A 13,127-nucleotide genomic window follows, 5' to 3' on the forward strand; every position below is an offset into this window, starting at 1 on the left:
CCTCCTACTACATTTCAATGGTTATCTCAAACTACATCATGTTTAAATTTAGAAAAAATCAGAAGTGTCATTTTTGATCCTTTGGTTAAATTTGAAGAGACTTGGAAGCCATTTATTCAACATTTTCATATGATCTAGTTTGACCTTTTCCAAATCCTTTTTATTAACTTAGAATATATGAATAGAGGAGCGGAGTTAACAACATTAATGAATGTATTCGATCTAATATATTGGTTCAGCCCTGTTTTGTTGTGCTTGTTTATTTTGGGGGGTTTTCTTTGTGATATCCTTTTCTTTTTATTTCTTTTCTCTTCATGATTAATTATATTAAGAGTTTGGAAGTCTATTACACTTGCACTATTTGTAGTTTCTCTTGTATATGTTTATTACCAATAACGTAATTCCAATCTCTTTAGATCACTATTGTTATTATGTTTATGAACTTGAAAACTAATAAAAAGATTAAAAAAGAAAAAAAGAAAGAAGAGACATTTTCCTCCAATCAGTATTTCAATCACATGTACTAGTCATCTCCGGTTTTCTTGATTGTAACACAAGGAATACTAGTCGAATGTTAAGTAAGCATTCATTTACAAAAATAATCTAATAGTCAAAATGGCTGCGATACCAAAGCTTTATATTTTCTCCCTTCTCTTCGTTTAAGTCAAAGTTATTGAAGAACAATTTTATAAATGAGAGCAATCTTCAGTATCATATTTTAAAACTCCCTATTCTTCATACAGAATCCTAATACATTAAAAGAAAACAGAACATGCTCAAATCATTTAGCAAGTCAGGCAGCATCCATGGAAAGAGAAACAGATAATATTACCAGGATTTCTATGTTTGATTTGTTGCCTGGATCGAAGGGTACACCTTATGAGAATAGGTTGAGTGAACTTGGCCTTTTCTCCTTGGAGCGACGGAAGATGAGAGGTGACGTGATAGAGGTGTATAAGATGATGAGGGGCACTGATTGTGTGGATAGCCAGAGGCTTTTTTTTAGGGCTGAAACGGCTAACACGAGGGGGCATAGTTTTAAGATGCTTGGAAAAAGGTATCGTGGGGATGTCAGAGGTAAGCTTTTCCACACAGTGGTGGGTGCATGGAATGCACTGCCGGCAGCGGTGGTGGAAGTGGATACAACAGGGTCTTTTAAGAGCCTCTTACATGGAGCTTAGAAAAATAGAGGGCTATGCACTAGGGAAATTCTAGGCAGTTTCTAGAGTCGGTTACATAGTTGGCACAACATTGTGGGCCAAAGGCCTGTAATGTGCTGTGTTCTATGTTTCATATTTACAGCATCTGTAGCATTTTATTTTCATATACCCCAAACCTTATGTGTCAGATAATTTGAAAGATGTAAGAGCCAAGTCTAATCCAGATTAGGACCTTATATACAGTAACTAATATAAGAGAACAGGACATGTATTTCTCCCTCAAGTGAAATGCTAATCCAATTGTAGTACCCCGAACTGCTGCTCTGCTGAGAAAAGTTATCTCAGGTTCACAATCAAGATGCTCAGAAATTATTTGTTAAAATGGTACCTCAAGTACTGGTGGGAAATCCTCACTTCCAAAGGCGTCCAGCAGACCAGAGCTCTTCTGGTAGGTAGGATTTCCAATCAATTCTATCTGCACATTTACAGGATCAATAATGGACAATGCAGTTTCTTGCTCATTGCCAAGGCGGCATGAAAATACCTGTAAATGTGTAAGACAGCAAATGGATTTAGAACCATAATCTGCCATAAAAATGAGAAATTCAATCTGACTGTGTTTACTTGGGCTTTCCGGTGAGCCTGAAAATACAAATAGAATTCACTTTAGAAGGTATTGTAGTACACATTAGGCTCAAATGTCTGATTCTGGTTACACCGGTGAGAAAGCAGCACGGGAGAAAAGTAGCCCCATTAGGAAAGGATAGTCACAGTACTACCAGTGTGATATTCCTTGACTCCAATGGAGTAGGCTCGAGTTGAACTGAGATTCATTTCTTCAAATTTGATTTCCTCAATTTCTAAGTGTCTGATATTTCTGTGCTTTGATCCCGTAGTAAATTTTGACAAGAAAAAATAATACCAAATTACCATTTTGTTTACTTGTGGTATTATTAATTTTTTTAAATGGCTGTATGTTCAGACAGTTACTCTGCTTACGCAATGTACGATACATCTCTTTGCACAATATGAAACTAAATTATCTTTAACTATAAAACATTATTTTATTTGTATGACATTGAAGCCATTGCTTACCTCAATTCCTCCAAGACTACCAGAGAATGGTCGATCCACTAGTCGTGGCTTATAGGTGAGCACAGTTGTTGCCTTCAGAATGACTGCATTTGTATCATGGCATGACATGTCCTCAACCACAACAAATTCAGTACCTATGAAAAGAATACATGTCGCTTCTTTAAATCGATCCCAGTTGGGAATGGAAGCAGAAGTTATACTTAACCCTGAAACTACCAATTGAAAAATGTAATCCCTTTTAATGGGATTGGCTCAAATTCATATTACTTCATTTGGGTACAATCCATTTAATTTTAAACCATTTTTGTGAAGCTTTAAGTGATATAGGTTACTTCAAGGGCATTCATAAGCAATTTTACCCAGTCAACAATACTACTTGCTTTTATCATATATCGCCTGAAATTGCAAGCCATAGGTGATTGAAGCCAATAGGTGGCATTTTGCACCTCAGGATAACATCAATGGATTGAATGTAAAAAAAAAAGTCATGTGAAAGGAAGAAACATCAAGGAAAATAAGAAAATGATGACAAAAACATTTTGCAAGAGGAATGCTCAGCGGCATACAGCTTACCCAATCACAGTGTTTTCCACACATGAACATGCTGACTCTTGCTTAATCAAGATTCTGTGATGACCACTCCTTGTGGGCAATACCACATGTGGTCATCCATCCTTCATGCCCAAGCCAAAAATTAGATATCAATAAACCTCTTGAAAGCATTGAACACATTTACCCATTAGCACAACATTCATGCACAAAACAGCAGATTCTGCCAGCTGTTCCTCAGAGTGAAAACTATTAGTAATTGCAATCCTTCCAAGTTCAGATGGATCTATGCCAAATTGCAATGTCCTAATCCAAATAACACCACCTACTTCAGGTCAGATTGAATTTCAAACTTCGGCCCTTTAACTCAATAGTTGTTAACTATACCCAGTGGAGTTTTAGCTCCTGTGGTCATTATGAAGGAGTTTATAAGGGAATATAAAATTGCACTCCAGGTGCTTTCAAAAAGTTTCTCCCATGAAATAAATCTGGAAGTGAATAGGCCTATAAAAATTAGTGCTTAACTTTCTAAAGATAAATTGCACTTTTTACCAGTTACATTGATTTTCACTTCCAAGTACTTCTCATTTGGCATTGGCACAGAAGAACGTTTTGTAATGACTCCATACTTCACAGTTTTGGGAACCAGGACTTCATTACCAACTTTTCGTTCACGAGCAGGTGAGACATTTTCTGGCTTTTTTGGGCTGTCAGAAGTTTGCAGGAAATCCCGCACAAGCATCAACCAATCAAATATGACAAAAACACGCAGGTTATTCAGAACCACAGTGAAACTTGAAGCATCTCTGGTCGACCTGGGAAATCAAAAAGAAAAACCTTACATTAAGCTCACAGCCAGGATTCAGTTTATTAATAATGGATCATTTCATGGAAAATATTACATCAATCTCATGCCAAGCTATTAATGTGCCCTCCTCACAGCGCTGACTAGAAGTGAGGTTGAATAAGAGGAAAGATCATGATATATTTTAAAGGGCCGCATGGCATTTTCAATAGGGCAAGGGATGGAAAGTGCACCAAAGGGAGATTGCTGTCGAGATGTTACCATTCTTGAACTAGGTTTCAGTCAATGTAATATCTCAGAATAAAGCTAATAATGTATATATAACATTTCCAGAGTAATATATATACCCTCAGATTTCTCAGTTAACCTTAACTTGCTTTCTTAAAATGAAAGACCAATTTAGGATGGAAGGGTAACTGTCCAGACTGATTTTCAAAACACAAGTGGGTGGGTCATGGCATTAGGATGTTAATCTGAATACTTATCATCTATTCCCATGATTATATCACCAATGTAATAATAATATTCATCATGATTGCGTATGCAAGTCTGAGACAAGAAAGTGAATTGCACTGTGTGGTAAAGTTATCAAAAGTACCAAGGTTCTACAGTTCTCCCCCATTTGGTTTTATTTACTTTTCTCTTCTTCATCGACCATGTGAAAAAAAGTTTTCTATTAATTTGGGTTGAGAGATGTTATTGAACTATACATGAGTTGGATGATCAGCCATGATCATACTGAATGGCGGTGCAGGCTCGAAGGGCTGAATGGCCTACTCCTGCACCTATTTTCTATGTTTCTATGATCATGAAAGGGCATGACAGGGTAGACAGACATTTGCACTGGTAAAAGAATCCTGAAGGAGGGATCTTGATCAGAGTTATAAGACTAAAGAGCAGTCATTTAAAGCTGCGGAGCATTGGAACTTCTCTCAATGGGCAGTGAATCTTTGCAATCCATTACCTCATAGGATTTTGGAGGCTACATCATATAAAGATAAAGTAGATAATTTTTTGAAAGATCGGGGATACTGGCACAAAAAAGATGAGGTCTGGGGCAGATCAACCTTGATCACATTGGATGGTGGAGTGGGTTCAAGAAGCCAAGTGACCTAACTCATGCTTTTTTATTATGCATATTGTAATGTTTCCTATGAAGATGTTAACTATACTGGTTACCTTGCCAGTAAATTGTCAAAATAACTATTCTTTATTTGAGAGCATGAATAAGGAGCTGAATATTCATTCATTGGGAAGGCCATAGTTGAGCCCAATGAGATATGCACATAAATTTCAGCATGGGCCAATGACTAACCACAGATGGTGAAAGCAACAATTAACGGCAATTCTGAAACAGTTATATTGTTTGGCACCTGTAATGCAGCTCCATTTGTAGGGAGGCTTGGTTGCCACCACTCTTTGATGCATCCAAAATGCATCGAAATACATTTGTTTTGATGTTAGGGTTCATTGCTTGTCCAGTGCTTCGTGTGTCATAAGCCATCATTGAGTGAGAGACCAGATTTACAGACTTGGTCGCATTTGAAAAACTCTCGTAAAGTAATTTTGACTTTTTGAAATCGAATCTGAAAAAGTGATAGTACAAGAAAACAGCAAAAATTATTTGAGTCCATTTTCCAAGAGATTTATGCACAGAATACTTACATATTAAGATTCTTACACTAAATCATAAAGCAGTGAAGGAAATTAATGATCCACTGATTTCATGAAGATTTGTGCAAGAGTAATCCCGCATATCACATTCTTTCACCCTCCCCCCACAGCTACTTTTTGTTAACCCAATACTTTTCCATCTTCCCTTCTGAACATGATAGCATCTACTTCTGTTTCCTCTTCCAACAGCGCATACCAAATCATTCATGTTGAAAGAGTACTCCGCATCTTCAGTATGGAAGAGCTTTCATATTATTGTTAGATACTGCCTTTACTATACAAACTCCTATATCCAACTGTTATGAAAACTGCCTTGGAAACTTCCTATCACGATACCATCCTTCCTGTGGTGGTGCTGAAACCCATGAGTCTTGAAGTTTGATTTGGTGGGAAAATCCTCTGCTACAACAAATTTCTCTACTTCGTTTCCCAATGTCCAAAGTATTTAGACATTGTACAACTTCTAAAGCATACGCTAATTTGGAATGCATGCTTTGATTCAGTCATGACATCTTACGCTTTTTCACAGCAGACTACATTTGATCTGAGTTTTTCCATGTACAACACCAAAGGATAAATTTCAATATACAAATTTTATATATTTTGAGTGTTCACAATAGACAGAAGAATAATAAAAGCAGCAGAGGTTCTCAGAGTTATTCTGTAAATTGCCTGAACCAACAAGCTTAAAATAAGATGTATGTGATAGCAGAGTTGCAGACACGGAAAAGCAGTAAATACCTTGCCAGTGAAGTACTGCTTGTATTCTTGCCCTTTGATTCTAGGAGCTCCAAGCTAACATTCATCATATCGATGAGAAAGGACATGCTTGTATAAACTTCTCCACTGAGAACTGTCTGAGAAATCCAGAAGAAAATTGAAATCAAACAAATGCCTGAAAAGAAAGTACTGGAAAACTTGTTCAAACTTTTTTTTGTTGCAACAAGCATAGCCTGAATGGCACCTAAATGGTTTTATTGCACTTTTGTATATACATTTTAAAAAAGTTTTTGGCTGATTAAACTGCTGAACATCTGGGGCCTGAGTGCAGAAGCTGAGCAAACAAACAACAGTAAATGACTGAATACACTGGGACTAGGGTGCAGGGGATGGGAAAACTAGAAAGGTTGACTTATAAATTCAAGGAAATATGGAAATATTTTATTAAAAAAGAGAGGGAGAGAAAGAGTCTGTGGAGGGTAGATGGGACTGGAAATGACAAGGGGACAAGGCAAAATTAGAGAGACAAGGGTCTTAAATACTATCTTGTAAGAATAGAATTCAACCTGTACAGGCCAGTTAGTCATAGTCATACTTTATTGATCCTGGGGGAAATTGGTTTTCGTTACAGTTGCACCATAAGTAATAAATAGTAATAAAACCATAAATAGTTAAATAGTAATATAGAAATTATGCCAGGAAATAAGTCCAGATCGTTGCTCGAAGCAGTAGAACCCAATGTTTGGATGGAGAATTAAGCACCAGGCCAGATTGAAAAGGTCAAGGTTCCAGAAAGGTCAGGGTGTCGGGCCCGAGGCGAAGTACAGGCTGATTAAGATGCTGCTCCATGGTGTTTATTCGGCTCTGTGCTGAACTATGGGACTCTCTCACAGACTTCAGTTCAGAAACACTATTTGCCTGTGGCTACTGTTTGCATGATTTTTTTTCATTGCACATTAGGTGTTTGATAGTCTTCTTCATGAGTTATTTTATTCTTTTATTTTCTTATGGACATGGTGTGTTCTTTATTCTCTGCACATTGGATGTTAAGACAGTCTTTTCTCATATATATGGGGTTTGTTTTTGGGTTTCTTCATTTTGTGGCTGCTTGTTAGGAGATGAATCTCAAGGTTGTATAATTTATACATACTTTGATAATAAAATGTACTTTGAACATTTCAGCCTTTCCTACTTCTCACCTTGCATAATTTTTAATCCTGTTATTTATACTTACATGTATGCTGGGGTCCTGTAAATCAAATGGCCTCATGAACTCTTCAATAGGTTCTCCTAAATTGTTCTGTATTAATCCACGGATTAACTTGTATTTACTAGGATCCAGGGAGCAATGAACTGATGACAAACTGCCATGGATAGCCATATCAGGGACTGTATGGCTGATCTCCCTAAAACAAAAAAAAATTACAAGAAGGAACACATACAAAATGCTGAAGAAACTTTATAGGCCAGGCAGTATCTATGGAAAAAAGTATAGTCGATGCTTCGGACTGAGACCCTTCATTTTGCTGAAGGGTGTAGGCCCAAAATGACAACTATACTCTTTTCCACAGATGCTACCTGGCCTGCCAAGTTCCTCCAGCCTTTTTTGTGTTGCTTGGATTTCCAGCATCTGTAGATTTTCTCTTATTTGTAATTACAAGAAAGGACAATTCAGAGAGTAAAGTGTCATTTTGATTATTTCCATGTCAGTTGTTTAGCTCAAATGGTGCTTCTCTCTAGGCCATGTGAAATTTCTTTTCAGAACTTATACCCAACTCTTCCATCTGGTATGGATAAGCAACATTCAAGAAACTTAACTCAAACAAGTCTTCAGAAAATGAAAATACCTCACTGAATCAGAACACTTTCAGCTCCAAATCACCTCAAACTCGTAATTCACATGTAGCTCTGTAATTATGTCTGTTCCTCTTTAAAGCTCTGACACGCAAACACTGCAACCCATTTGCAATATGGAGTTGAAACCAATTATTTCTTTCTCACCTCTTGAACTAAGTACAGGCGATCTTTCCCAGTTTTTGAAAATAGATGCTGTAAACCTAATTATTGTTATATACTGTCACTACAACTGCTTTTACAGAGAATCCCTTTATTAGCAAACAAATACATACACAAAGCAGCATGATCTGCACATTAACACGTGGCCTCACCCCATCAGAGACTTCATTTGTTGTACTCATCTATCTCCCACCTTCTTTGCTGATGAAAAGCAGCTTGGCTTCTCCTTTTTTCCAGCTCTGACAGAGTCTCAGACCTGAATTGTTAATTCTGTTTGTGCTACATGAAATGCTGAATGTTTCAGCACCAACGATTTTTTTGGATTTTAATTTACTCAGTGGATTAATTTTTAAAAATGGTGACCATGAGATTGTCATTGGTGTTACAAACTTGGAACCAAAGCACCAGAACAGATAGTGGAGTGGTTGTGAAGAAAGATGCTGTTAAGCCTATATACAAAGTCAGGAAACAAAATATCAAGAATGGTGGGACTAATGTTCTCAGCTGCATATATTTCAATGCAAGGAGTATTGTAGGAAAGGTGGATGAGCTTAAGGCATGGATTGGCAGGTGGATTTATGACATTGAGTCACGAGTGAGACTTGGTTGCTGGAGGGGCAGGAAAGGCAGCTCAATGTTGTTTTAGACATGGAGCAGGAGCAATTACAGGGGGAGGGTAGCATTATGTGTCAGGGAAAATGTCACAGCAGTGCTCAGTCAGGACTGGAGAGTTTGTCTAGTGAAGTTTTGTGGGTTGAACTGAGGAATTAGAAGGGTATAACTATGTTAATGGGATTATATTACAGACCACCCGACAGTCTGTGGGATTTAGAGGAGCAAATTTGTAGAGATCACAGATTGTTGCAGGAAACACAAGGTTGTGATAGTAGGTGATTTTAACTTTCCATATTTTGACCGAGACTTCCATACAGTAAAAGGTTGGATGGGATAGCTTGTCAAATGTGTTCAGAAAAGTTTCCTTAATCAGTACCAACTAAGACCCAGCTAGACAGAGTGCAATAATAGAGCTCCTTTCAGGGAATTAGACAGGGCAGGTGATAGAAGTTTGTGTGGGGGAATACTTTGCATCTATTGATCATAACGTCATTAGTTTCAAGGTTATTATGGAAAAGGATAGGTCTGGTCATTGGGTTGAGATTTCAAATTGGAGAAAGGCCATTTTTGTTGGTACCAGAAAGGATATGGCAAATGTGGATTGGGACACGTTCTGCTAAGAGGGAGGCCTTCAAGAGAAATTCTGAAGGTACAGAATTTGTATGTTTCTGTCAGAATAATAGGCAAGGATAACAGGTTTAAGGAACCTTAGATTTGGAGAGATATTGAGGCCCTGGTTAAGAAAAAGGTGAATAGCAGGTATAGGCAAGTAGGAACAAATAGAGTACCTGAGGAGTATAAAAAATGCAAGAGAACACGTAGGAAGGAAATCAGGAGGGCTAAAAGACATGAGATTGCTCTAGCAGACATGGTGAAGGAGAATCCTAAAGATTTCTACAAATATACTAAGAGCAAAAGGATAGCAATGGACAAAATTGGTCCTCTGGAAGATCAGAGTGGTAACTATGTGTGGAGTCAGAAGAGATGGGGGAAGATCTTAAATGGATTTTTCACAACTGTATTTACTTGGGAGATGGATACAGTCTATAGAGGTAGGGCAATGCAGTAGCGAGGTGTTTGCTTTCTTGGGACAAATTAGGGTGGATAAATTCCCAGGGCCTGACAATGTGCTCCTTTGGACCTTGTGGGAGGTTAGTGCAGAAACTGCAGGGGTCCTAGCAGACATAGTTAAAACATCCTTAACCATGCTGAGGTGCCAGAGGATGGGAGGATGGCTCATGTTGTTCCATTGTTTTAGAAAGTCTCTCAGGAAATTATAGGCTGGTGAGTCTGACACCAATAATGGGAAAGTTTTTGTAAGGGATCAGATATATAATTATTTGGATAGACAGACTGATTAGGGATAATCAACATGACTTTGTCAGTGATAAATCATGACTAACCAATCTCATACAGTTTTTTGAGGAAGTTGTCAGGAAAGTTGATGAAGGCAAAGCAATGGATATAGTCTACATGGGCTTTAGCAAGGCCTTTGACAAGATCCTACATGGAAGGTTGGTCAAGAAGGTGCAATTGCTTGGCATTCAAGATGAGGTCGTAAATTAGATTAAACATTGGCTTCGCGAAATAAGGCAGAGAGTGGTTGTTGATGGTTGCCCCTTTGTGACTGGAAGCCTGTGACTAGTAGAGTGCTACAGGGATCAGTGCTGGGTCTGTTGTTAGTTGTTCTCTACATCAACGATCTCCATGCTAATGTGGTAAACTGTATCAGCAAATTTGTGGATGACACCAAGACTAAATATATAGTAAACAGCGAGGAAGACTATCAAAGCTTCCAACTGTAAAGGGCTGAAAAATGGCAGATGAAATATAATGAAGACAAGTGTGAGGTGTTGTACTTTGGGAGGACCAACCAAGCTATAGTGAGCTAACACAGTGAGCAGCAGCGCACTGTGGAGTGCGGTAGAACAGAGGGATTCGGGAATACAAATCCATAATTGCTTGAAAGTGGTGTCACAGTTAGATAAAGAGGTAAATAAAGTATTTGGCACATTGGCCTTCGTAAATTAATGTTTTGACTTCAAGAGTTGGGATGTTATGTTCAAATTGTATAAGATGCTAGTAGGGTATAATTTGGAGTATTGGGTGCAGTTTTGGAAGATGTCATCATCATCAGGTGCCATGCCCAGTTTGAGCTTTGACTGCCATGGCCCACAGACTCCTGTTTCAGGTCAAGTGGATCAATTCATTGGTATTAATTTCCAGTTCTCTGGCTGCTGTCTCCATCATCATTTGTCTTTGCCTTCCTCTTGCTTTCTTCCCTTCAATCTTTCCCATAATTACTGTGCATTCTAACTCCTCTTTCCTAATCACATGTCCAATGAAGTTACATTGCCTTTTCATGATCTCATAAATTATTTCTCTTTTTGTGTTTGCTCTGTTCATGACATCCTCGTTAGATATTTGTTTCATCCATAATATTCTTTGCATCCTCCTCAAAAACCACATCTCTGCTGCTTCAATTCATTTCATGTTACTAGATATTGTCCAACAATCTGAGCCATATAACATAACTAGATAAACATAACATTTCAGTACTCTGAGGTGGGTTGTCATGCCTAGTCTTGTGTTGGAAGATGTAAATAAGATAAGGTTGAATAGATTAGGATTCCCTAGAATGTAGAAGATTGAGGGAAGATTTGATAGAAGTATACAAAATTAAGAGGGGTATAGATAGGGTAAATGTTAGCAGGTTTTTTCCACTGAGTTGCTTGAGACTACAACTAGAGGCCATGGGTTAAGGGTGGAAGGTGAAATGTTTACGGGGAACATGAGGGGGAACTTCTTCACTCAGAGACTGATGAGAGTGTGGAATGAGCTGAGTGGTGGATGCGGGGTCAATTTCAAAATTTAAGAGAAATCTGGATAGGTACAGTACTGTGCAAGTCAGGCAAATGTAAAAAAATTCTGTAAAGCGAAGACATTCTCAAAAATAATCAAATGTAAAATTTCTAAATATTAAAACTGTAAAGAACAGTAAACATTAAAAATCTAAATGAAATCAATATTTGGTGTGAACATCCTTTGCCTTTAAAACTGCATCAATTCTCCTAAGTACACTGTCCTGCAGTTTTATAAGAAAATCAGGTAGTAGCTTGTTCCAAGCACCTTGGAGAACTTGCCACCGTTTTCTGCTGACTTGGCTATCTCACTTGCTTCTGTTGTTCCAGGTAATCCCAGATAGCCTCGATGATGTTGAGATCAGGGCTCTATAACCCCGAAGTTACAAAGTCAAGCAATGAAGTAGGATATCATTCATCCAAACTGACTTAACTTTTGGTAAACACAAGAAATTCTGCTGATGCTGGAAATCCAAAGCAACACACACAAAATGCTGGAGAAACTCAGCAGGTCAGGCAGCATCTATGGAAATGAATAAGCAGTACACCCTTCAGACCAAGACTCTTCATCAGGACTGGAAAGGAAGGGTGAAGATACCAAAATGAAAAAGTGGAGGGAGAGGAAGAAGGAAAAGCTGGAAGGGTTTATATATACACCATATTAAGTGGGGAAAAAAGAAAAACCTACTTATCCAGGTTCCGTTCAACTTGTAGTTTTAGACAGCATCGTTCTTTCAGCAGATTCCCATCAACATGTCTGACGACGTAAGATGGGAAAAGAAGGTCTGATCCACAGTTCTCAGGCCTTCCAGCACGGTCTCTGGGGTGTCTCTCAGCAGTGAAGATATCCATGTCTTGTAGGTCAACTACAATGCAGTCCAACAGGCAGATATGATCTTCTATGAAAGGTAAAGATGAAATCTCAAAATATTGACAAATTATTTCAAGTTTGTTTACCAAGTAACAGGAGGAAATACCCCCAAAATTTATTTCCTTACATACTAAAGTCGATCATCTACGCCTTTTGCATGTCTTATGTTATCCCCAGTCAGCTTTCCAAAATTAAGATAAATCACCTGTTATAATTTTTAAGAGCTTATTTCATTACCCTTGGATTCCGTTAGCTCCACAACTTGTGGCTGTTCATGTTGTCCTTCCTGCGTTTTCCATTTTGCGCCAGCCTCAGATATATTATGTGGCTTGTTAAGGTGAGCTTTACCGGAGGAGCTGGCACCAGAGCTAAATTTGTCGGGTCTACAAGGAATGGTTGTCTTCTCATGGTATATTTCTTCACACAGGTTTGAATTCTCAGAATCCTGGTGTAAAAGAGACAAAATTTTGAGGAAGCAACAACAAAGATAAAAATGAAATCTAAACAATCTAAACATGTAAGTTTCACAGATGTTTAAAGTATGTAAACTATTCAAAAACACAATGCAAATTAATAGCTGACTTAACAGTCTGACATCATTCCAAATTTGGATTCTCTCCCATTATCAATCACGTTAGTGGTATCTACTATATCTTTGCATCTTCCATAAGCAGTTAAGAGAATTCAATTGTTTCCTAAGCCAGATCAAAACTTTCCTGAGAGGAGCTAACTATATATCTGAAACTACATGGAATACTTAT

The 13,127-nt window shown here is 38.0% G+C and overlaps 1 protein-coding gene across 3 annotated transcripts in view; it reads right to left on the reverse strand.

Annotated features, from left to right (window-relative positions):
* Positions 1 to 13,127, reverse strand: part of vps13d (vacuolar protein sorting 13 homolog D) — a 323,941-nt gene that overhangs the window by 181,098 nt on the left and 129,716 nt on the right. For all 3 annotated transcript variants that reach the window (XM_063033119.1, XM_063033121.1, XM_063033120.1), the window contains exons 25-32: positions 12,604 to 12,811; positions 12,184 to 12,394; positions 7,238 to 7,409; positions 6,025 to 6,140; positions 4,983 to 5,195; positions 3,357 to 3,619; positions 2,256 to 2,389; positions 1,549 to 1,704 (exon numbers count right to left, since the gene is read on the reverse strand). In XM_063033119.1, coding sequence (XP_062889189.1) covers positions 1,549 to 1,704; positions 2,256 to 2,389; positions 3,357 to 3,619; positions 4,983 to 5,195; positions 6,025 to 6,140; positions 7,238 to 7,409; positions 12,184 to 12,394; positions 12,604 to 12,811 — 1,473 coding nt within the window. The remainder of the gene's footprint in view (positions 1 to 1,548; positions 1,705 to 2,255; positions 2,390 to 3,356; positions 3,620 to 4,982; positions 5,196 to 6,024; positions 6,141 to 7,237; positions 7,410 to 12,183; positions 12,395 to 12,603; positions 12,812 to 13,127) is intronic.

The sequence above is a fragment of the Mobula hypostoma genome, chromosome 25 (assembly GCF_963921235.1).
Source record: "Mobula hypostoma chromosome 25, sMobHyp1.1, whole genome shotgun sequence".
NCBI lineage: Eukaryota > Metazoa > Chordata > Chondrichthyes > Myliobatiformes > Myliobatidae > Mobula > Mobula hypostoma.